General features: G+C 43.0%; 1 protein-coding gene across 4 annotated transcripts in view; it reads left to right on the forward strand.

The window, feature by feature from the left end:
• Nucleotides 1–26,911, forward strand: part of LOC137563817 (uncharacterized protein C3orf20-like) — a 96,876-nt gene that overhangs the window by 53,468 nt on the left and 16,497 nt on the right. For all 4 annotated transcript variants that reach the window (XM_068276789.1, XM_068276790.1, XM_068276788.1 and 1 more), the window contains exons 9-16: nt 884–1,004; nt 6,280–6,411; nt 7,728–7,838; nt 16,788–16,941; nt 18,794–19,040; nt 20,869–20,964; nt 23,066–23,393; nt 25,531–25,647. In XM_068276789.1, coding sequence (XP_068132890.1) covers nt 884–1,004; nt 6,280–6,411; nt 7,728–7,838; nt 16,788–16,941; nt 18,794–19,040; nt 20,869–20,964; nt 23,066–23,393; nt 25,531–25,647 — 1,306 coding nt within the window. The remainder of the gene's footprint in view (nt 1–883; nt 1,005–6,279; nt 6,412–7,727; nt 7,839–16,787; nt 16,942–18,793; nt 19,041–20,868; nt 20,965–23,065; nt 23,394–25,530; nt 25,648–26,911) is intronic.

The raw sequence follows: 26,911 nt of genomic DNA on the forward strand, positions 1-26,911 counted from the left end.
CCGGATTCTCCTTGTGTGGATCCAGTGCCTCAATACTTGTATCCACAGCTTCTCTAATCTCTGTCAGTTGTATCTTTTCCTCCTCTATGATTAAGCCTAGTACCACAAATCCGTGTGCGATACTTGCGGCCTTCCACTTAGGGAGGAATCGATCATTACGCAGGTGTTCAGCGGGAATGATCTTTTCTCGTATTCCCCAGGGTAAAACCCGTGCCTCCCTATATGACTCTAAGGTCGATATGTTCCATTTGCGTCTGAGGTGTTTGAGGGTCAATTTCCTATGCTGTCGACATAACTGCTTTATTTCTTGATCAGCATTAACTGTAGTGGAGTCAATGTCGTTTAACTTAAATGTGGATTCAATATCAAGATTGATGTCATCTGTGATTGCGTAGGCCATAGCACAATAAGGTCAATCTGAAGCCAATTGCTCAATAAACAAGGGAGGAGAGACACCACCAAAACCTCTGAAATACCACAATAACTGTCTGTCTCACTCACCAATATACGTCAACCTTAACTGTTTGTATAACCACAGACAGGAGCAACTGCATAAATAAGTTCAGGAATTGCTATCAAAAAAGTAGCTGTCGCTCAGGATTTAGACAAGTTATAAACCTTTATTGTATAGCACTTAACACAAACCCACCCTAAAAACAAAAACAAAAACAGACTCCCGCGGACATACTGCGGCTGCGTCGACCTTGCCAACCCCTTTACAGAATGAATTAAGGGCTAAGGAAATAAATATGTCAGCCTCCAGATCCCTCTCACGTCAGGTTGGCTAGAATGTTTCAGTTGCCTTTATCAATGTAATGTATTTATTTTATATTCATATGATTTTGAAAGGCTATCCAATTTTTCCCAATGTGTCTCTCTCTAGCAATGTTTTCATCCTGCATTACAATCAGAATGGTGGAGTAATGACAGACAAGGAAGGAGAGACAATAAAAGAATGGGACTGGCCAACAAAGGGAAAATTTTCTGACCCAATTACTTTGCAGGTAATGTTATCCTAATAATAATATAGGGATATGTACATGTGTTGTGGCTAAAAAGACATTTTAAAATTAGCTTCTATGATTCAAGTGTGATTTTATATAACTTTGATCTTAAATTGTCTACGTACAGTATAAGTTGCTAAGCAGCCAGTAACTTTTAGACATATGCTTTTCAGAATACAGTGCAAAGACTTCATCTTACTATCTCATGATTGCTTTCAGCCATGCTATAATGATGGTACTGATGACGTTATATAGAGATATCGCCCAGTTGGAAAACACTTGTGTGAATCAGCTAAAGTTTTCTGACATACTTGGAAATTTTCCTCTAAGATTTACCCAGTAAATGATCCATTTAGATTAGATCATCTATAACGCCTTTTCTTTACATTAGCTAAATAGACCATTGCCTGATTGTCACATCATCCAGGCCATGCTGTCAGGTTTGTACAGGGGCAAACTGGCACAAAACCAATTTGCACCCCATGAAGCATCAGATAGCACATCCTACATACTTATTCTTGGCTTGCAGACTTTGAAAGTAGAAAAGCTAGCATTAGAGAACAGCTCCACTCTATTGTTGCATATTATAAGGTATACACATAATAGACACATGCAGTGGCGGACATACGGCCGTGCAGGCCGTGCCGCCGCACAAGGGCCCCTGAAGTTCTGCTGCTTCAGGGGCCCATTAAGTATTGCAGGTTTTTTTTTTTTTTTTTTTTTTTTTTTTAACCTGGGGGCCCAACTCCTGTCCTCCCCCCCTCACCTCGCCCCCCCCCCCCTCATGCGGCGGGAGAGCGGAAAATACAAGAAGTCTCCGGCCGGGGCGGCAGCTGCAGCTTGGTCTCCAACTTTGGAGACATATCGGAAACTAAGCAGCAGCTGCCTCTAGCGTCTGCTGCAGCCCCGGCCGGAGACTTCCTGTATTTTCTGCTCTCCCGCCGGCTGCAGCGCATACCGGGAGGGGGGCCCCGAGGTGAGTGAGGGAGGATAGGAGTCGGGCCCCCCACCCGGATAGCTACCCACCCGGCTACCTTACCCACCCACCCGGCTACCTACCCCGCTACCTAACCATCCACCCGGCTACCTACCCGGCTACCTAACCAGGCTACCTACCCACCCACCCGGCTACCTAGCTACCCACCCGGCTACCTAACCACCCTGCCGGCTATCTACCTGGCTACCTACCCACCCGGCTACCTAACCACCCTGCCGGCTATCTACCTGGCTACCTACCCACCCGGCTACCTACCCACCCGGCTACCTAGCTACCCACCCGGCTACCTAACCACCCTGCCGGCTACCTACCTGGCTACCTACCCACCCGGCTACCTAGCTACCCACGCGGCTACCTGACCACCCTGCCGGCTATCTACCTGGCTACCTACCCACCCGGCTACCTAGCTACCCACCCGGCTACCTAACCACCCTGCCGGCTATCTACCTGGCTACCTACCCACCCGGCTACCTACCCACCCGGCTACCTAGCTACCCACCCGGCTACCTAACCACCCTGCCGGCTACCTACCCACCCGGCTACCTAGCTACCCACCCGGCTACCTAACCACCCTGCCGGCTATCTACCTGGCTACCTACCCACCCGGCTACCTAGCTACCCACCCGGCTACCTAACCACCCTGCCGGCTATCTACCTGGCTACCTACCCACCCTGCTGGCTACCTACCCACCCTGCTGGCTACCTACCCACCCGGCTACCTACCCACCCACCCGGCTACCTACCCACCCACCCGGCTACCTACCCACCCGGCTACCTACCTACCCACCCACCCGGCTACCTACCCACCCGGATACCTACCTACCCACCCGGCTACCTACCTACCCACCCGGCTACCTAGCCACCCACCCGGCTACCTAACCACCCACCCGGCTACCTACACACCCACCCGGCTACCTACCTACCCACCAGGCTACCTACCTACCCACCAGGCTACCTACCTACCTACCCACCCGGCTACCTACCAACCCACCAGGCTACCTACCCACCCACCCAGCTACCTAACCACCCACCTACCCACCCACCAGGCTACCTACCCACCCGCCTACCCAGCCACCCACCAGGCTACCCACCCGGCTACCCAGCCACCCACCAGGCTACTTACCCACCCGGCTAAGGGCTACCTACCTACCCACCCGGCTGCCTACCTACCCACCAGGCTACCTATCCACCCAACCACCCATGGGAGCTGCGCGCCGGATGGAGGCTGGGACAGGAGGTCTGCTGCTGCAGGTGAGTAAATGTTTTTTTTTTATTATTTATTTTAGCAGGTGTATGTTCTGGGCAGGTCTGCCACATGATTGCGTGTATGTTCTGGGCAGGTCTGCCACATGATTGCGTGTATGTTCTGGGCAGGTCTGCCACATGATTGCATGTATGTTCTGGGCAAATTTGCTACATGATTGCATGTGTTTTCTGGGCAAATCTGCCGACATGATTGCAGGTATTTTCTGGGCATATCTGCCGACATGATTGCAGGTATTTTCTGGGCATATCTGCCGACATGATTGCACGTATTTTCTGGGCATATCTGCCGACATGATTGCACGTATTTTCTGGGCATATCTGCCGACATGATTGCACGTATTTTCTGGGCATATCTGCCGACATGATTGCACGTATTTTCTGGGCATATCTGCCGACATGATTGCACGTATTTTCTGGGCATATCTGCCGACATGATTGCACGTATTTTCTGGGCATATCTGCCGACATGATTGCACGTATTTTCTGGGCATATCTGCCGACATGATTGCACGTATTTTCTGGGCATATCTGCCGACATGATTGCACGTATTTTCTGGGCATATCTGCCGACATGATTGCACGTATTTTCTGGGCATATCTGCCGACATGATTGCACGTATTTTCTGGGCATATCTGCTCACATTATGTGTATTTTCTTGAGAAAACCTGCACAATTATGTGAATTTTCTGGGGAAAGGGTCACCAAAACTTGGGCCCACTGTCTTTGCGTTGCACTTTTCAAGGGAACCTGAGGTGAGAATAATATTGAGGCTGCCATATTTCTCTCCTTTTAAGCAATACCAGTTGCCTGGTTGCCGTTCTGGTCCTCTGCCTCTTATTCTTTCAACCATAGACCCTGAACAAGCATGCAGCAGGTCAGGGGTTTCTGACAATATTGTCAGAACTGAGAAGATTAAGCTGCATGCTTGTTGCTGGTGTAATTCAGTTTATTACTGCAGCCAAATAGATCAGCAGGGCCGCCAGGCAACTAGTATTGTTTAAAAGGAAATAAATATGGCAGCCTCCATATCACTCTCACCCCGGGATCACTTTAAATTACAGTTAGCTCCGCCCTTATCCGGTCATTGCCACGCCCATTTTTTGCCGCGGCGCTACGCGCCGCAGGTTCTATCCACGCCCATTTTTTGCCGCGGCGCGCTTCGCGCGCCGCAGGTTATAGCTGCACCCATTTTGGGGCGCGGCGCGCTTCGCGCGCCGCAGGTCAGGGGGGCCCACAATTGATATTTTGCACAGGGGCCCACTGCTGCCTGTGTCCGCCACTGGACACATGTAATAGGGAATCTGCAATGGCAGCAGCTCAGCTGTAATGGCTTTTTTATGGCACTGCCGACTCTTTACAACCTCTTTATTTCAGCATAATATTTTCTATCTATCAGCATAAAAGTGGCTTAGGATGTGGCATGTGTTGAGACTGAGCTGTAGTGTTTAAGGTGATGAGCCATCAGTGTCTATCAGTTCCTAAGATGTAAATTTGGCCTTAATTTAAGGTGTAAAAATATGGGTGCTAGTATGCTTGAGGTGAGCCAGCAAGAAAGTCCATTGGGAAATTCTTTTAACATAATTGCGTAGACAGAGCCCTCTCTAACTGCTATGTTTCAGATGGGTTGTCGTAGTAATCATACACTCACATACACTCACACTATTCAGCCAATTAGAATGCTTTAAAGAAATACTGTAGGGGGGTCGGGGGAAAATGAGTTGAACTTACCCAGGGCTTCTAATGGTCCCCCGCAGACATCCTGTGCCTGCGCAGCCACTCACAGATGCTCTGGTCCCTGTCTCCGGTTCACTTCTGGAATTTCAGACTTTAAAGTCTGAAAACCACTGCGCCTGCGTTGCCGTGTCCTCGCTCCCGCTGATGTCACCAGGAGCGTACTGTGCAGGCACAGACCATACCCCCCTACAGTAGTCCTTTAAAGGACTTACGAGGCAAAGATGGTAAAAAAAGTTAAATACCTATTCAGTTTTATGACCCTTAGGGGACGCCATCCGCATCCCCCCTTCCATTCTGCCGCGCTTGTAAAGCAATACCCAGGCTCATGGGGGTCCCGACACGATCCCTCGGGTCATCCTCCGCTGCCCCACTGAAGATGGCCGTCAGGTCCGGCCGCGGCTGCGCAGCTCTAAGTCCTCCTCAAGCTCCGACCTCATTACCGGCAGTCTCGTGTACATTAAGCACGTGAGACTGCCGTAATGAGGTCGGCCATCTTCAGTGGGGCAGCTGAGGACGACCCGAGGGATCAGGTCGGGACCCCCATGAGCCTGGGTATTGCTTTACAAACGTGGCAGAATGGAAGGGGGGATACGGATGGCGTCCCCTAAGGGTCATAAAACTGAATAGGTATTTAACTTTTTTTACCATCTTCGCCTCGTAAGTCCTTTGAGTTGTAGATGTTACTTTAATTGGAGGATTGTTCCCTATGGACTTTCACGCTGGCTCATCCCAACCACACTAGCTCCAAAATATGAAATATAGTCAGTAATAAACAAATATGTAAATGTTATTTGAGATATATTTAATTAATACAAGGTAAGTAAAAAGACAACATTTGGAATAATGTCTTTTTGTTGGTTTCTTTAAAGTGGACCTGAACTCTTCCACAGGACAGAATGAAAACATAGAGAAATGCACCCTGTATGTATTTAGAGAGTTTAGCTTGTCTAATTCCCACTCATTTGTGTCTAATTACAAGTTGTAATTTGATCTCTCCCCTGTGTCACCTGACTGCCACGGCAGATAAGGCAAGTAAGCTTATTTGAAAACACAGGATGTTGACAATATGTCTGCTTCTATGAAAGCAGGAAGTAGAAACATTGCAGATTTATTGGAGGATTTGTATCAGGTGTAACAAAGAAATGTTTTTCTTTACAGATTATTATGCTGTTGCGTATCTTTTAGAGCAGAGAGGAAGTTCTGAGTTCAGGTCTCCTTTAAGCAAAATTCCTGAACAGTAAAATAAATGTTATATATGTTATGTGCATTTTCTCTAGGTCAATGAATATCTCTCTATAAAGATCTCTGGCCAGTTTTCTGTTAGCTTGACCTACAAATGGCAGCGGGAGACAGTGCGTTTGTCTCTCTCACCACTGCAAGACATCTCACCTCCACAGAATGATGACCTGGTAAGAGAGACAGCGACAGAGCTCTTACACATATATAATAGATATACATTGATACAGCATAGGTTTTATGTCACTGTATTTCATAGCAATGCAACTGTAAACGTTTATTGCAAAAATACTTTTTCTTTTCATTGTAAAAAAGCAAAGTTCATGCTGCATGCTATCAGTGGTGGTTAGGTCTGTAGTGCCAAACAGCATGAAGCCCCCTCCCTTTCATACCCCCTGCAGTGACACAGTCCATGCTATGGGGAAATGCAATAATAAAAAACAGAAGGTAAATGGCAAACTAGGAATCTGACATTTGTGTACATCGCAGAATTTCGCATATTAAACTTTTAACTTGTTTCAGTTGCAGAATACTCATCATTGTGATGTGCAGTGAAGCACATAACAGTAAAGCGTTTCTCAGATGACCATTATTAGCTAGGAAAACAGAACAGATAATTCTCCTCTCCACAGGAAATATTATTTGACCAATCATACAGCATAAAATATTATTATCATTATTACAACAGTTCAGCTGCATAAGTGGGTCGGCGGGACGTTATATGGAAGTTACTTGCATAGGGCCTTTTACTACTGCAGATTGCAATAGCCAACACCCTGTTATGCAAGAAAAAAAAAGGAAACATTCGGTGTCACAAAAAAATTGCATAGTACTGATTTAGTGCCCCCCCCTTTTTTGCACCTCCAACCTAGTCACTGAACAAATGCAGCAGGGAGAGTGCTTGCATTTGGGGAAAAATGTAATCTTATAGAGGTAACAGCTCTGGAGACGGTGTACCATTTCTGTACAGGCAGCGGCTCGATTGGCCAAACGTGGGCATTCCAAAAAATCACATCAGAACTCATGCAGTTGCAAAAGGCCCTAATAAAACAGTGTGATGACTTACCCACCTTGAAGGGGAGGAAAATATTGTTATGATGGGAAATCCTCTTGCAATATTCCATGACTCTACAAACAATACTCAGCATAGTTAGTAAAACTATGTACTCTATCCATTTTGCATCTTTCACAACTTTTAAAAATAGGCCCCTTCTGCTATTGTTCAGCATAGAAATAGTTGAAGAGGCTGAGACTGCTTGGTTTCCTTCTCCAGAGGGCCCACATAGCGTCCTGGGGCAGCCTCTGTATCTGCTCTTCATTGATCAGCAGTGGTAACAATTACCAATAAATTTGCTTTATATAGTTGGGGGAAGGGAATCCCAGTATAAAATTTGCATTAGGACTTTTGACGGTATACCCGAGAAACTGACTGCAGGATTTATATATTAAAAAATGGCTGTAAACATTACTTTATTATCCTTTATTTTAGGGTCAACTCCTGACAGGTGAGAATTTTACATCAAAAACTGCAAAGGAAATGACTAAAGCAAACAGAAAAAAGGTCAAAGAGAAAGATGCAAAGAGAAGTCCAAAGAAAGCTGTGAGTAGAAAACATGGATACCTAGAATAGAAGCGTTACTGTCCTTACGTCTTTTCAGTGTTTTCTCTTATTTAACAGATTCTGTTTAGTGAGTTTACAACACAGACAGATACAATTTTAATAACATCAACGGGTCTGTGAAGGACAATGGGGGAAGCCTCTTTAGGATCCAGAGACTTCCCCCTCCCGAGGTGAATACACCCTAGGGGAGACTTTTTTCCTTTAAAGTGGAACTGTAAATTCCCTGAAACAAACTTTCACTTACCTGGGGCCTCCCAAGCCCCAGTAGCCATCCTGCCCCGCGCCGGTCCTGCACATTCTTCTGTTCTCCCACCGCGGTACAGCTTCGTTACCGTCGACTTACGGTAACTGCGTCTGCGAGGCCCGGGCTACACATAGCTTTGTTCACCTTCCCGCCCGCTATGGTGTCCTGCGCATAGCACAGGGCGCTATTGCGGGCTGGTATGCGAAGAAAGCTTTGCGTAGTCCGGGCCGGGCAGGCGCAGTTGCCGTCGACCTGTAAGTGGACGGTAACGGAGCTATTGTTCTCCTGCCGTGGGACAGGAAGGCTGCTGGGGTCTTGGGGAAGCCCCAGGTAAGTGAAACTGTTTGTTTTCAGTGAATTTACAGTTGCGTTTAAGTCTCAGTACAAATCAGACACATAGGCCCTTATTCAAATCTCTTTTTCTCCTAGGAGATCATTTTTCATCTTCTGTTTAAAATAACTTTTCAGTATCCTGCATTTGAAAAAGTACCAAAAAGTAGGTGAGAAAGTACTGAAATTATTCAGAAATAATAATACTGAAATATATCTCTCTTACTTGCTGGTGGCTTAAATAGGAACTCCAGTGAAAATAATGTAATAAAATATGTGCTCAATTTTTACAATAATTATGTATAAGTAATTTAGTCAGTGTTTGCCTGTTGTAAAATCTTTCCTATCCCTGATTTACATTCTGACATTTATTACATGGTGACATTTTTACTGCTGGCAGGTGATGTCAGTGGAATGAGATGCTGCTTGCTTTTTTGGCTGTTGGAAACAGCTGTAAACAGCGGTTATGTCCCACAATGCAACAAGTCTCACGTAGTGTGATGTCAGAACCATGGTCCTGACATCACACTGTGGGAGGGATTTCACCACAATATTTACCATGCAGAGCCCCCTGATGATCCGTTTGTGAAAAGGAAAAGATTTCTCATGGGAAAGGGGGTATCAGCTCCTGATTGGGATGAAGTTTAATTCTTGGTTACAGTTTCTCTTTATATGGCATTTTATTAATAACGTGTAAAAATATCAACTAAGGGAAAACAAACTGAATAGGGGCCAATAGCTTCAACGGTATCACCCTGGTGATCATCAACAGTAAAGATACCCAACCCTCGTCATATGAGAGAGAGGCTTATCAGCCACTGACAACCCAAACCAGCATTTTGCCACCTAAGTGGTTTATCGTCTGTTTAGCTTCCTCTTCCTCCTTAAATCAATTTAAAACATTAGAATAAATATAAACTAAGTATGAACTGTTTATCAAAACCGAAAAAAATCTCCATTAAAGAAAGCAATTATATGTTGCAGCAAATTAAAAAAAAAAAAAAAAACGTTGGACTTACATCCAGGGTCCACAGTAGATTCAAGTTTGTTAAAACCCGTTGAGTTGGAGTCACGCAATACTATATTGACATAAAGATCTTTTGATTGATTCTAATGGAGGGGTACCCTGTGACTTTATTCTTACCAGGTTGCTACTGTTGAAGCTATTGTGGATGATCTGCACTGAGACTCATAAGTTTATTGAAGCTTTATAAACATTGAAGGGCTTGTTTGTTTTGGAAGCAATTATCCAAATGATTAGCTTACTAGTTTGCACAAGTGGATTTGTTTCCCGTTTTATGTCTTCTGATTTACTGGCAGATCAGAGAACCTGGGTATTTAAACCAAAACATTTATTCAGGGGAAGTTATGTGCTGTATAGTAACTGGCAGCAATTTAATGGTGGCTAGCCTGAGTCCCTCCGTGTGGAAAAGGCACAGTACTGCCAGAAGTTATGCCATCTCAATACCATGCACATTCCAGCACAGTAATGTGTCCGCCAACATTTAAAAAAACATACAAACCTCTATCTACTTTTTGTTGGAAGGCTTTTTATTTCAGTGGAGCTGTCTGTATTAGGGTTATTTGCTGGTTAGTTATTGTATGATAAAGTGGTCTTTTCATGTAGATTAAAGCGGAATATAACCCTGCATTTCAACTTTGCTCTAAAACATTATTTAAAGTATATTATATGCAACCAGCATTTTTTTTTTTACTAGACCAGCATTGGAAGGGTTACACAGGGCTTTAAAGTCCCTGGAGATTTTTGCAGACGCATCCGAACTTGAATTAGATACTTTTTGTTTACACAAATGTATCTAAGTGTTTATTGTGACTCATCTCTCTCACGGAGAAGGAGTTGGAGGACAGCCAAAGAGTGTGTAACATTTCTAAATATATACATATAACTAAATAGAATGTAACTATCTGAACGTCTGCTCGGAACTTAAAACCTCTGTGTTTAACCCTTCCAATGCTGGTCTAGTAAAAAAAAAAATGCTTTTTGCATATAATATGCTGTAAATAATGTTTTAGAGCAAAGTTGAAATGCAGGGTTATATTCCGCTTTAAGGGCCTGAGCCCACTAACGCAGTTGTATCCGCTTCTTTCCGCTTTTCAGCATCTCTAACAATGATGTGTAACTGAAAAGCGGACACAACTGCGTCAGTGGGGTCAGGCCCTTAGTAGTTATTTCTCTCATGAAAGATTTGATTATTTAATCAAAGTGCATGCACTGTGTACGGGCCCTAAGGGTCCTTTCTTAGCATTCCAACGCAATGCAATGATATTTCTATGGTACATTCACATCAGGTGCGGGACGGCGGGTCTTGTCGGCAGGGGGGAGTTCTGGAAAGGCCACAGGGCCTTGGGCGGCTGCAGCCCAATGAGGCACCTGGACATGAAGGGGGGTTTCTACATATGAAAAAGGAGGAACAACACATACAAAAGGGAAACTACTGCCAAAGGGAGTTGTTCATGAAAGAAAGGGGCTGCTGTACAGTTAGAGGGAGCTGTACATGTTAGAGGGAGCTGTACATGAAATGGGAGCAGCACTGCTGCACAAGAAAGTGGAGACACAACATACTTGGCCTTGGGGCACAAAGTATAAATCCAGCTAAACTTGTCAGAGTAAACCACAGCATTACTGTGGCAGTGAAGCATACTTTTAATTGCTTCACTGTATTCACTGTTGCAAAGTTATTGCAATGCAATGTGCATAGTAGGAAAGGACCTTAAAGGAAAACTGAAGTGAGAGGGATATGGAGGCTGCCATATTCATTTCCTTTCATACAATACCTGGCAGTCCTGATGATCTATTTGGCTGCAGTAGTGTCTGAATCACGCCAGAAACAAGCATGCAGCTAATCTGGTCAGATCTGACAATAATGTCAGAAACACCTGATCTTCTGCATGCTTGTTTGAGGGCTACGGCTTGGAGCAGTGATGGCGAACCTATGGCACGTGTGCCCGAGGCAGCACGCGGAGCCGTCTCTGTGGGCACGCGTGCTGTGTCCACCACCACCACTAATCTTTATGACCCCTCCGCCAATAACTCGCCATGTGTCTAGAGGTGAGCTGGCTACCTATACTGAAAGAGAGTGTGACGATTAATGCTCAGATATCTGATTGCTGATGATCTGCGGAATCACCAACAATGCAGACGCTATACCCGATTATGTGTGATCCGCAGAATCACCAATAATGCCAGTATAGCAAGACTGAGAGCAGAGAGTGTAGTGATTGGTGTAACCGTAACTATAATACTTTAATGAGGCCTCACCAGAGGGGCTGGTGAGGTAGGAACAGTACACTGCGTGTGTACTAACGTACAACCTCCAGCAAGCTGGGGAAACAATACTGAAGGGACTGAATCTCTCGAGGAGCGGGTGATTCAGACCATATTGCAGGCAAATGAACACCCGAGGTGCGGGTGAGTCATATTGAACTGCAGCCTACGAGATACAGTAATACTAAAACAAAGGGTTCCTTATGAGCAGGTAATTAGGGCTAAACTATAGCCTAGCAGAGCTGCTTAACCAACGGAGCTGGCGCAGTTAACACCTCACCAGTGGCGAGGGCCCACTGGCGAGTAGAGTGGTCAGATAGGCAGGGTACAGCAACAGAGAGGTAAGCATCAGTACAGAATCGTGAAACAAGAGCATAGTCGGTAAGAGATTCAGCAACAGGTAGGCAGATAGGCGAAAGTACAGGATCAGAAGGCAGGATCAGGGTCAGAGTAAAAGCTAAGAGTCATACACAGGCGATCAATACAGAAGCAATAACCTAGTCTGGGTGTGAAATCCGTAGCGTCAACACCCGGGAACTAGTCTAAACAAATAGCAATAACAGAGTAGCAATATCCTAAACTTGGGGGTTAGGTCCTTGGTCTCAACCCCTCCAGAACTGGTCTAAAGTATAACAGAACAATCACACAGCAATCCTAAGCTTGGGGATGAGGTCCTTGGTCTCAACCCCCCAGAACTGGTCTAAAGTATAACAGAATAATCACACAGCAATCCTAAGCTTGGGGGTGAGGTCCTTGGTCTCAACCCCCCGGAACTGGTCTAAAGTATAACAGAATAATCACACAGCAATCCTAAGCTTGGGGGTGAGGTCCTTGGTCTCAACCCCCGGAACTGGTCTAAAGTATAACAGAATAATCACACAGCAATCCTAAGCTTGGGGATGAGGTCCTTGGTCTCAACCCCCCAGAACTGGTCTAAAGTATAACAGAATAATCACACAGCAATCCTAAGCTTGGGGGTGAGGTCCTTGGTCTCAACCCCCGGAACTGGTCTAAAGTATAACAGAATAATCACACAGCAATCCTAAGCTTGGGGATGAGGTCCTTGGTCTCAACCCCCCAGAACTGGTCTAAAGTATAACAGAATAATCACACAGCAATCCTAAGCTTGGGGGTGAGGTCCTTGGTCTCAACCCCCCGGAACTGGTCTAAAGTATAACAGAATAATCACACAGCAATCCTAAGCTTGGGGGTGAGGTCCTTGGTCTCAACCCCCGGAACTGGTCTAAAGTATAACAGAATAATCACACAGCAATCCTAAGCTTGGGGGTGAGGTCCTTGGTCTCAACCCCCCGGAACTGGACTAAAGTATAACAGAATAATCACACAGCAATCCTAAGCTTGGGGGTGAGGTCCTTGGTCTCAACCCCCCGGAACTGGACTAAAGTATAACAGAATAATCACACAGCAATCCTAAGCTTGGGGGTGAGGTCCTTTTGCTCCATGCGCAGGCGTTTGGATTTAAGCTGCTGTGCAAGAGAGATTCCTGTCCCCCCTGAGTCGGGAAGCGACACCCGGGATGGCGTGGCCGCAGAGGTGACATCAGGTGTGAAAGCAGCTGCGCTGCTTTCCCCCACAGAGGTAATGTCTTCGACCGTTACAGAGGTGGTGGGAAAAGGAGGGATTAAGGGAATCATCTGGCTACCTAAAAGGGGGAGGAGTCATCTGGCTTCCTATACTGGGGTGGTCATCAGGTTAACTATACTAGAGGGAAGGGGTCATCTGGCTGGTGACAGTGGCCTTGGGCAGTAAAGAGTATTAATCCGGCCCTGGGCACAGGTTCTCTCGTCTGGAGTGACAAAATGGCTAGAAGCGCCCTTGCCTTTGCTCCCAGCCCAGCCGGGGATCACATGGGGCCGGGCAGCCAGTATCCAATATAGATTGCCATGTTGGCACTCGGCGATAAAGAAGTCGATTTTGGGTCACAGTTTGGGCATTCGGCCTCTGAAAGGTTCGCCATCACTGGCTTAGAGTATTAGAGGCAGAAGATCTGGAGGATAGCCAGGCAACTGATATTGCTTAAAAGGAAATACATATGGCAGCCTCCATATCCCTCTCGCTTCAGTTGTGCTTTTAAATTTGCTTTCTGAAACAAAAGGCAGGCAACGCATGGCAATTTTACCACTGCTGTGTGCATCAGTGCATCAGTCCTTATGTTTCTTAAATTACAATATTCCCAGAATTAGTAAAATTATAACATTGAGTATACTTTATTACATCATTATCCACAGGGTTGCATTAGTGTTACAATTTTAGTTACAATGTTGTAACTTTCCCTGAGGCAGGCAGAAGCGATTGCTCAGGTCATGGCCACAACCTTCTGCTGACCTCCTGCTTTGCAAAGATGTCTTTGTTTTCATGAGGATAATATTGCTGCACGCTTGTGTCTTATACATTATAAATGAGAGCTATTATTAATTCTATTGTTGTCATACATTTTACTCAGCACTGCCTCTCTGTCTTCTGTTTTGTTCTTTGTCAGTAATAATTAAATGTATAGTATGAACTGAACTTGTTACTCCTCTGTAGTGCCGCCATAGTAGATTAGTGAGCTACATGTAGCTAGACCCCATTAATGTGCATGCTGTTTCCCTGCTGTTTTGTGCTCTGGGAGTACTGTGCTACTATAGGAGTTTGTCCCAGCACTTACTACAACCAATCAGAACTGCTTTGTTAATGGAGCGCTTTGATTGGCTGAGAACCATGTGATAGTACAGTCATGTGAGAAAGACAGGCTTGGCAATGTATTCTCAAATCAGTTACTACTGTATATTTTCAATGTAAACAAATATTTTTTCAAACCAGCTCTATATTGAAGTATTTAAAAAAAACGGTATTCCACAAACATAGTTTTGATTAGTCTGATGTGAATTAGGTCAAGTTCAGTAGCTCTGCATTATGTTTCTATGTGAAAGCTGCCTTGTTTTTGTTCTCATCTGTAGGTGAGATGGGAGTGAATACTGCAGAATTTGTACATGTAGAGCAGTATCCCTCTGGATATGCACGATTCCTTCTCCTTGCAACATGAATGTGTCCTAATAGGAAACCCAGTGAAGCAAACTTATTGTCAACATACTTGTCCTGTGTTTCCTTGGGCCCAAGTGTGCACATACGCTGGTAGTGGCCCTTTAATATCCTCCAGAAGGAGTGTGTGTATGCTGGCTCATCCCTGTATTGAGACCTATGCACAGGAGTGTGGTAACCCATGCAACACTTGTGTAATGTGCGCATAAAATATATGTCACGCTGCTCACGCATTATGCACAAAAAGGTGCCAAATAGTGTACTGTATACTACAATAGTATACACTGAAAGCCCATGTAACAGCATTCCAGTGCTGTCAGTACTTATCACTTTGGAAGTTCTATTGCTCCAGCTCTTCCTGTGACCCTGACTACTGATTGACAGCTTCTGGTTATAACTTGGCTACATCCTTGTCACTGCTTGCATCAAACTCAGCTTGTGTTCCCAACCATCCAATGAACAGCACTGGCCTTACGCCACCTTGAATTACTTCTTGTCAGCTAATCATATCTTACCTGTGGGCTGCACAAGTTGTCTCTGCCTCTAGCTGGGGGGTTCCAAGCTACACTAAGCATTGCTTTTTAGTAGGAGGGCTTTTTGGTCTCATTTAATCCCCTATTCTTTCCTAGTAGTTTTGGGTCACCCCGAGCTGCTTGGGTCTTTTATAAACGTTTTAGTAATACAACTTTTTTTTTTGCTAAAAATCTTTATACTTATTTTATAAATAGTTATACATAGGGAATAAATCATTTCTCAGTCAACAATTTTCATACTATCCAGTTAATATTACTACCTTTTCTTTTACTAAGCACAACTGAGGTCAGATTGAGAAATCGAAAGCAATGGAAAAGTTGCATACTGTGCAGCCTTACTACACTGCTGGTGTATAGCAAGCTTATAGCTTATTAAAATGTACAGAGCCACATCCACCCCAACATGCAAACAGCCTGTTTCCGACTGTTGGGGGTTGATGTGGCTCCGTAAATTTTAATATGCTATAGGCTTGCTATACACCAGCGGTTCTGGATGCAAGCCTGGCTTCAGGGGCATAAAGAGATAATTTGCATATTCAATAGCAGTGCATTGTGAGTAACCACAGATGTTCACTTAAAGAGAATCTGTATTGTTAAAATCACACAAAAGTAAACATACCAGTGCGTTAGGGAACATCTCCTATTCCCCTCTGTCACAATTTCGCCGCTCCCCGCCGCATTAAAAGTGGTTAAAAACAGTTTTAAAAAGTTTGTTTATAAACAAACAAAATGGCCACCAAAACAGGAAGTAGGTTGATGTACAGTATGTCCACACATAGAAAATACATCCATACACAAGCAGGCTGTATACACCCTTCCTTTTGAATCTCAAGAGATCATTTATGTGTTTCTTTCCCCCTGCATCTCTCATGCACTGAAGTTTCAGGCTGCTCTTTTCTTCCTGCAAACAGCTTTGCCCTTGTCTGTAATTCCTCAGTATGTGAAAGCCCAGCCAGCTCAGAGGACAATTTATCCAGCTTGTAAAAGATAAGAGAGAAGAGAGAAGCTGCCCTAATCTAAATAATACACAGGCAGTGTGCATAGAGGGGCCTGGAAGGGGGAGTTCATAGCAGAACCACAACACTGAAGAACTTGGCAGCCTTCCAGACACAGGCCGACAAGTCTGACAGGGGAAAGATGCATTGATTTATTACAGAGACTGTGATAGTAGAAAGTGCTGCAGTAAGCCAGAACACATTAGAATAGCTTTTGGAACTTGTAGGATGATAAAAAAACAGGATGCAATTTTTGTTACGGAGTATCTTTAAAGCTGAATTATCACAAATACCTTCTGTTTTAAGAATGCAAGCTACACTAAATGTTATTGGGCTAGATGTGTCTTCTTCACCCCAGTTATCTATATGACTAAAGTATGTAAACATGCAACTGCATAGTAGACATGGAGCAGATTATATAGGTTTGTAGGAAATGTTAAAACTAGTGATTGACATGTATTTGCCAATGTGATTTTTTTTGGTGTGTTTTTAATGCAGACAATTTTATCAGAGCTGGTAAAGACACTTGAAATACCAGAGGATCAAATCGGCCCTTCAAATGACGTCAGTGCGGCAACTGAGCTGAGAAAGCTGCAGAGAAAGATAAGAAATATTGCAGATGACTGGATGGAGCATTACAGACTGGCTTCTGGTGAGTCTCCCAGGACAGATTCACATTCACACCAAGAACAGGCAGTGTTGCCACAATGACTTGCACTTCAACTTTTCTCTTCATTTTATCTTATCTGATTTTTATATCAACATTAAAAAAAAGAAATCAAGCTTATAGCATACCTGAACTGGTTCCCTCTAAACATATTCAGCATTATTGTCAAATATTAGAAAAAGAAGATGCTCCACCTCACCATATATTGCTATGCTGTGTGGGGACGGGTGCAGGAGACAGGACCACCACTCCTAACGTACATATGAAGCAAAGTTGACCGCACTCCTTCATTGTATTAAAAATCCATATCTTTATTCGATCATCAATAAAAGGTAAACCAGTGGTACATGGCAGCACAAGAGCTAACGCGTTTCCGATCGATCCTCCTGACTACGAATAAGGACCCAGGAGGGTTGGATTTGCACCATAGCACCTTAGCACTTATCACTATTGCACTTTTCCCTTGAGAAAGCTTCCTTATGAAGTGAAAGTGTGTGTGTGTGTGTGTGTGTGTGTGTGTGTGTGTGTGTGTGTGTGTGTGTGTGTGTGTGTGTGTGTGTGTGTGTGTGTGTGTGTGTGTGTTTATTATCCTGTGATGATTGTGGACTTAGGACTCAAATCCTAACAATATACGCTGACTATGGTCCCAACATCATTAGCAAGTTATTTGACTTATTTCAGATGCCAATCCGTTGAATATTGCTTTAAATGTAATTATTAAAAGTTAAGTTTTATCACTACAAAGGAAATGTATGTGCTTTAAGGGTCGGAAGTGCGTCAGCTCTTGTGCTGCCATGTACCACTGTTGTACCTTTTATTGATGATCAAATAAAGATATGGATTTTTAATATGATGGAGTGCGGACAACTTTGCTTTAAGTATTGTCAAATATGTTGATTGTGGCCGCACTCCCCTGCTTGTACAAGCGCGGATGTACTGTGCATGCGCAAGTATGGGCAGCACATGCGCAATAGCACGAAGCCTGCACGTATAGCACATGCATGGCTTTTTCCTCTGTGCAGGAGCAAATTTGTGTTATTGTACATGTACAGGTATGGCCCATACATGCGCATGAGGGGAGTGTGGCCCTGAAGAATAAGAGGGTCCTTGCCAATAGAGGAGGGGTTGACGGGGATCAGGAAAGTTTCTGGAGCATCCAGAGGCTCCCTTCTACTGATGTATGTATCAAGCTTTTTTTTTTTTTATCTAAATCCAGGATTGCTGGATTGCTTTAAAAGTCTTTCTCAACAAGAATGTAATTTTCCTTAAAGGTACAGTATGTACACAGACTAGATTTTCATTGCCCAAAATGACTGTAGATTGTAATACAATCTTTTTTTAAACTATTGATTTTAAAACGATTGTAAAAGATCTAAAATGAGCATCTGAATGTTTTAAACATTTTCAATTGAGATGGTGTAAATGTTCTTGCTCTTGAATTAACTTAAATGATCCCATTAAATTTTAAATGATGACAATCAATCAATAAGTCATTAATAACTTGTCAGTTCAGATTTGCATAATACACATGATTCTGTTATCAGCCCTAAGGTGCCATTGAACAGTCACAACTGAAATGTGTGGTCAACATAACATCCTTAAATTAACTTCTCTTTCTCTGAAGTCCCCTTGCCTTTGAAACCAACAAAACTATACAGTATAAAAAAAAATACTGTACTTATCTACAAGGGTCAGAAGCCCCAATATTTGAGTTCCTTTGGTGCTGTGTGGGATTGTGACACTGTGATCACTGTTCTATACTAAAAATATCCCACATAAGTTCTTTGTAAATTTTTCATGCCTGAAAAGTTTATTTAATAACAATTTGACTTCACAGGACTTGCGTCAACTGACATACAAAGGATGTCTGTCATACCTCCCAAAACTCCACGGAAAAGAAAAGTCCAGTCTGCTGCTGCAGTCACAGTGACAACACCTAGACCACAGACCCATCCTGTCATGGAACCAGATGTGACAAGTGTGCCAATCAAAGAACGTCCTCATCTGCATGGGCGCTTTCTGTCAGCTCCTGCCCATCCATATAGTATGCGCTGGGATTTATCTGTGAGCTCTGCATCACCAAGGTATGATAGTCTATACCTGACCATACAGAAGCCATGCATAGCCCATTATTTACAAATACAGCTAATCTAAACACTCCTAATAACCCTTACATCATAGGAGGTCAGACTGAGTATGTTTTAAAATCCCAGAAATCGCATCAGTCAAGCAGCCTGCTTTTTAAAAACATTATAACTAGCATCCTACACATTCCCATACTGAGAAAGAAAAGCACCCATAAGTATTACATTGCATAGTATTGCATGCTTAATGCTTTCCACAGTTAAGTAGAGAAATGGATGAGAGCAGTAACAGAGAATAACTTTGTAAAGTGTACCCAGTGCTTTGTTTGCTCTATGGCCCCCTCTATAGTCAGATTGGTATCAGTGGCATATCTAAGGTGCTCTGGGCCTCAGTGCAAGTTTTCCATTGGGCCTCCCAAGCACTCCATACATAACAATTGATACGGTGCACAAAATATTGCCAAGGGCAGCCACAGTGTTAGAGGTGCAAGAAGGGTATTGGGAACAGTTTTTTAATGATCACTACTTTCAATGCAGCTATAGAAGTCATTATTACCAGCACAGGACCAATAGAGAGCTAATACTGTGGTTGAGGGAGGGCCCCTCTGGCCCAAGGGCCCTGGTGTTATTGCAATCTCTGCATCCCCTATTGCTACACCACTGATTGGTATATGGAAAACAATGTAAAAACAACACTATCGATTAACATGTTTGTTTTTTATAGATGAGAATAGTTTGGGAAGTGCTGCTAAGTAGTGGTGTATACATTTGACTGCTAATCTCTTAGTTTACTGTTCAGCAAATTCCTTTCACACTTCACTGAAGCCAAATCTGACAGACAAGTGAACCATGAGGGGAGGGGGATTCAAACAAACAATGTATCTTGTTTGTAATTGTGTGTGGAACCTGACAACCGAGGCTTTTCATACAACTCTGCAGTCTCACATGCAAAGAACAGTGCAATATTGAAGCAGAGACTCACCTTTGCAAACTAATCATCCCAATACAGCTAAAATCTACACACAATAAAATTAAAGCCTTTGCCTCTGATATTTAACATAAAAAGTGGGAAAATGCTTACACAGCTACTTAGACATTATTTGTGCATAGTCATTTTACAACACTTGGTTATTGATAGTGCTCCTTTAAGTGTTTTTAATTGTGGTATTCGTATGTACTAGTTGCTTCAACAAAATAAAATGTACATTGTGCTGATATCTGTAGCCCCCTTTCTGTTGATATGGAAATTTGGGGACACCATGCAGATGTTATATTAGTATGAGTATATTAGTATATAATACTTAGTCATAGACTCTACATGCAAAATGACCCATTCATCTCTATTTTCAAGCAGCACAACAAAATACCTATGTCTATTGTGCATTTGATTTGTCCCTTTCATAATTACCATTCTACAGAAGTTTTGTGCCTCTGGCACTTCTCCTAATAATCTGCAATTGTGCTGAGTATAAAACACAAAATGCTGTTTTTTCTATTTTGTGTTTGTGAATTTGAGCCGGAATGTGAGGTCAGCAATTTATGTGTAACCACAGTGGTCAGATGTTTGTTATTAGGGACTCCTGTAGTATTTCTAGTAATAAAGAACACATGGAGACACATGCAATGCATTTGATCTTGTATGTCTCTGTTTGGATGGTCAGGAACATGTGATCATATCCCACTTGTCCTGTCTTAGCCTACATTATAGTTGTTTGCTGATGAGATTTGCATATACTGTGGTATTAAATACACTCTAACACATTTACGCAATCCTTATTCTATTCCTGTTAATATTGCCATTTATGTATTTGTGGTTTATATTTTTCAGGCCTTCTTCATTTTCAAGTAACAGAAAAGAACTAACAGTTGCTGATCCAAGCATTCATAAAAATGGATCTGGTTTAAGTGTTGTCAGTAAATCATGGTAAGTGCATGCATTTAAAAGAAGAACTAATTACACTAAACAGACCTGGAAAATTACTAATGTATAATATTATTATTTACATTTATGTCTTTAATACATACTGTGTATATTCGTAGAAAGTGGAAGACTACATTGCCAGAGGTTATTTACTAAGCGAGGTGTGCAGTGAAATTGGACCTAAAGGCTGTATGCACATTAACTGACGAGATGAACAATTGCATATATAGTCCTGCTCCTAAATAGAACTTTCCTGAAATCCCACAGTCTTAAGGTGGCAATCTCAACAGATCGACCTAGATTTTCCAGCATGTCAGATCGATTGCAATCATTTGTGATCGATCGGTCGCTAATCGGCTCAGTTTATGGGACCCTTAAATATTTTGTATTTAAAGTCTAAGCTCTACGTCTAAACATCTGATTGTCACAGTTAAATACTAGAAGCTCAAATCTTGAACGACTTATTTTTTTATTTGTTGCCTGCACTGCACAATGCAACTTACCATCCGATTGATGGTATTGAAATAATTATTTCTAACATGTCCGATCTGGTCCCGATTGATAATGGGATCGATTTTGATCTCGTTATCGATCGTGGGCCAGTTCGACCAGACCAGATATGTTTGGACATGTACACACCATACAACTTCCCATCAGATTATCCATCGACCAGGTGGGAAATTGCATAGTGTGTACCCAGCATTGTTTCTTTGACAGTCATTTTTATCAGCTGTAATTAGTTATCAGTGAGTTACACAACTGTTAAACTGCATCCTCACTGCAGAGAAACTATGATTTAGACCCTTGAATATTAAACTTTTACAGTGAGGTGGGAAAAGGAAAGAAGGACCACAGCCTGATGAGGCCTGGGGCCCACTAGAAGCGCTTTTTTAAGCTCTAGTGACTTGTAAAGGTCTTGCTAATGCAATGCTATGGGCGATTTTTATAAAATCACATCCCTCAAGAACGATCACAAACATAGCATTACATTAGCAAGAGCTTTTCAAATCACTGTGCTTAGAAAAGCGCTGCTAGTGGATCCCAGGCTTAAGGCTCCGTTCCCACATGATGTTACATTTTTGCAAGTTCTGCTCAGAATTCAGGGCGGTACTAGACTTTTTACTGCCTGAGGCAAACTTGTGAGGATGCGCCCCCTCCTCAGTCAGGACAGCAGTGCCACCTCCTCCCTTCTGCTGTGCAAGTCAAATGAAGCACTGCTGCTCTTCTGCCTTCCCCTCCTCACTCACTGCCAGACTCCTCACACAGCACAATAAGCTGCTTTTCCGCAATAATGACCTCTTCACCTCACTTTCCTCCTACTCTGACTGCATGCTGTTACAAAAATGCTTCCCTGTAATCTCTGCACCTGATGCAAATGTTTCACCTTGCTTCATGAGAGAACCGGCCCTGTAAGTGTAGGAAGCAAATCCTATTGTTCAAAATAGGATCCACTTTCACTTGTCAAAAGAAAACCTGATCCATCTGCCGCGTTGTGGCAAACAGAACGCAGAGTCCAAACTTGCTGCATTTTTCCATAATGCAGCAAGTTTGTTGGCCTTAGGCACATATGGTGCAACGCATCCACCTCTATAAAACGCAGTGGAGCGGACCCACAACTGTCCGCTACACTCTGCCGAACAGATTTGTCGCAAATAGGAACTGAGCCTAATTCTAATTTGGACTTTACATACACATTTGTTGATAGAAAATTTTAATAGCAGGTGCATGGAAGCATGTATGAATAATTTTAAGCACCTCTGCAACAGGTGGGTTTTGATGCTACTTATCATTATCATTATAGGATTATCATTATATAGGATTGGCTATGTCATGCTTCAGATACCCGGCACTCCATAGACACAAAGCTATATTGCGGTCTATGAAGTAGCCGAAACACAAGCGTCTGTGCTCCAAAAACAAATTCTTTGATGTGTGGCCCTATGAGTTGGGCCTCTACTTCTCTTCTTTCCCATCCCTTCCCTCTTTCCTCACCCACATAGAATTTTTTGTATTGTTTGGTTCTTCATTGTAGGATATAGAGATCCTGCCCCTGTTGAGTGTTTTGTTGCTGCTAGTGTCTATTTCTTATTTTTCTTGCCTTTAGGCCTGAAGCTGTGCTGTCAGTCCCTGAGTCTGGTCTTGAACAAGAAAATGAAAAGCTATGGCACATGTCACACAACAGCTGCCCTGTGGTTTTACAGAAGATCCTTCTGGGTGAGGAAGGCAGGATTTGTAGGTGTAGTAACCACCAGGTTCCTTATGTCACAGACCTGGAGTTTGATCAGCTTATAAACAACAAGTCCTCGTCCTCGGATCAGATTATGGTTGTATGCGTTATGTCAGCCCTGGACGCTCAAGAAGATCATGGCCCAGATGTACTTGATCAGCTGTATGAAAAGATGAATCGATATAGAAGCATGCCATGCATACAGGTGTGTGCCTCTTAGTCACAGGACTAAAATACTGACGTGAAGGAGGTCTATTTATTGCTGCCTATGGTTACATTTCTTTCTTAGAATAGTTTACAGAGTTTAATCTTTTCCTGAATGTGTTGAATTATTTCTTTAGGGCCAGTTCACAATGCTTAGTTGTCTTGCAGAACATGTCCAATCACTTCCCATTCAATTTTATGGGTCTTTTCCCAGTACTGCATTGTAACAGATCACGTTATTCTAACTTGCTGCATGCAGGCTTTGGATTAAAGTGTCCAGTCTCCTTTGCAGTTCACAGACATTATAACGTGTTATGCAACTGACCACTGTGAACCTAACCTTAAACTATGTATAAACAGATTGTCATCATTGCTGTCATTGTCAGTTTCTGTCCATGCAGGATGATCAGGCAATCCCAGCTTTCATTTTTCAGACCACAAAATAAAACTCTTCTTTGGGAATCCCAAGGTATTATCAGATGAACTCCAGTGCAAGTGTGGTCTGTTTATCTCTGCTGGCATTCTTACAGGGTGTGCTATTATCCAAGCCACCACAGCTGACTCTTCTGAAGTAGTTCCAGATAGCTACTGTCCACAGTTCCAAGTAGCAAACCTCACTAACCTTAGAATCTAAACACAGTGCCAGTGCACCACAACCTCAATAAGCCAATGCATTGTGTTTGTATGTACAGTATTACAATTGTGCCCCTTTCACAGCCTTCTGAATGCTGCAGTATGCAGTGTGCCACGTTCCTATGACTGCAATAAAACCAGAGTTCAAGTGCAATTCAGCCAACCACACAACTCCTAAGGACTCATTATTTTCAAAATATGTAAAGGTCTATTTAATGCCACTGTGTTGAGCATCACATGGCTGCTGTGTATCTCTGCATCTTAGCCCAGGCTCCATTCAAAGCTGTCAATGGTGCAGCCCACAGGATCAGACAGAAATGTGCTCATCGGTTTATCTAGAAACTATACTGCTCTGCAACGCATAGAATTGAAACGTCAGACTTGAATTAGGCTGTCTATATAATCCATATTCCTGGATGATGTGATATAGTGGCGTTGGATACAATGAGTACAGATGAATAGCTGTAACTGACCTCCAACAGATGCTTATCTGAATGAGCAGATACTGTTACTGGGAATACATGATGAGTTTTTTCAGCAGATTTACTGTTCGATCGATTTCACAATCAATTTGCCAATAGTTTTGATTTCCGTTCACTTCTATGAGAAAATCGATCCGAAAAAGATGAAAATCAGATCGGACCTGTCAGAAATTATCTATCGTGCCACAGATCTGCCAAAAAAACTAATGGTTTATTCCCAGCATTATATACCGTCTGTTATCATTGCTCTCTCATTAAATACCTCCTTCATAGCTGCTTGAACTTCCGTACATAGATACTGAGCAGGTCTCCAGCTAAATGGTCTGATAACTGAGTAAACATATTTTGTAAGCAGTGCCACATTAAGTGGAGAGGTATATCTGTTTGTAGTCAGAGGCATAACTACAGTGGAGCAGCCATTGCGACCACAGGGGAGCACAGAGCTGTAATGCTGGGAATACACGTTAAGTTTTTACTTTAGATAGATGGGTTCGATAGATAAATTCCAACCTGTTGGATCTGGTCGATTCTACTTTCGTTTCGATTCTCCTCATTCAAGTGAATGTAATTGATAAGAAAAGATAAGGAATCGAGAGGGGAATCGAGCAGTGAATCGAGAGTAGAATCGATCGAAAGCGAAAACGACGGCAAAAACGAACGCAAAAACGCATCGTGTATTCCCAGCATAAGGGGGCTCCAACTACTACTTCACTTCTTCTAATAAACAGGTCCTTCCTTCAGATCAGGTGTTTCTGTGGCTATACTGGTTATGGGTGTGAAGATTGCGATGTCCACACTTGTTTTATGACCTGTGCAAGATGGACCCCCAGGCTGTGAGGGTCACCAGGGTTTGGCAAGGGAAGGGGTGTGAATATTGGGGGCCCCATCAAAGGTTTGCTGGGGAGTCCCATGATTTAGTTACGCTCCTGTTTGTAGTGATAGTTTTCTGGCACTTAGATGTATCACATCCAATATATATATCTGTAATAACTAATCTTGCATGCCTGTCGTCTTGTATTGCAGAGCCGATTAGACTCTTTCCGCCTGCTGAAGTACGATATCTGCACATGCAGCATGTACACAAGTAATAAAGACCCACTGCTTGTTCAGAGACACAATGCAGCTCCAGGCATGATCTTGGTAAAATCTATAAATGGCTTTTACTTAAATTATGTTGGTTTATTGGGAGTGGCAGATAATATTAGTGTTATATATTTATATAGTGCGGACACATTTTAGGCAATGTGTCACATACAACACTGAGGATTTATCATCAGTCACTGTCCTTCTGTGGAGCTCACAGTCTAATGTTCCTACCACAGTATAGGGTCAATGCAGAGGAAGCCCGTTAACCTACTCGACTGCTTTGGGTTGTAGGAGTAAACAACCTCCATGCAAAGTCCTCTCTAGGAATGTAATCTGGGACTCTGGACCCTCAACTTGACCACTTGCCTACTATGCTGTTTCCAGGATTTTGTTCATTTTGCAACGAAACCATTACAGTATAAAAATGCAATAGTAACAATAGTTGATGACATATTGATTATGTTCTAAAGTGTGGGCCGTGTAGAGAAAGTATCCCAGGTTTGCACCTCAACCTGGGCACCATTGGCATGGAGTTTATATGTTTGTCTTGAATTCCTCCATGTTCTTTGGCACCCTCTCCCATCCCCAAGGGCAAATTCACAGTGTTCAGTAGTATTGCAGAATAATTCTGCATGTCAACTCACTGCCCATACAATTCTATGGGCCTGTTCCCAGTACTGCATTTTAATGAATGGCGTTATTCTAACTCACTGCTTACAGGCTCTGAATTAACATCTATTTTCAATCTCCATTGCAAATTACACACATTATAATGCGAGCTATGCAGCACACCACTGTGCAATCAGCCGAAAGCATTCTGGTAGGTTAACTGGTTTCCCCTAAAAGTGTGGAAGAGTCATTCGATTGTAAGCTCTGAGGTACAGTAAGTGAGTGACTTAGTCAGTGTACTTTGTAAAGCACTATGGAAGATGTCCATGCTATATACTATAAATGCATAAAATAATAATAATGCCACATTCAAATGGAAAATATACAAATAATGATGCATGCAAATGCTGTGGTATGTATTGTCCACTGGGTGGCACCTTGTCACTACGATTGCACACATGACTGTGTTTTCATCAGACTGGGCATGACAAGCCATGCTTTATGCCTTTCTATGGAATTCAGTGTTTTCTTTGCATTCTTTGGCAGTACTGTATTCATTTAAATGTAGTTTTATTTTTAAGAGCATATGATTTTAGAAATACATTTTGGTGCCATTATTTATAAGCAGTGCTTTTATTTTTACACTTTAACTAGGCGTCTATATTGAACAATTCATTTTGCAGAGTTGTACGAGGCCCATAAGCACTCG

This window comes from Hyperolius riggenbachi, chromosome 3 (genome assembly GCF_040937935.1).
Source record: "Hyperolius riggenbachi isolate aHypRig1 chromosome 3, aHypRig1.pri, whole genome shotgun sequence".
NCBI lineage: Eukaryota > Metazoa > Chordata > Amphibia > Anura > Hyperoliidae > Hyperolius > Hyperolius riggenbachi.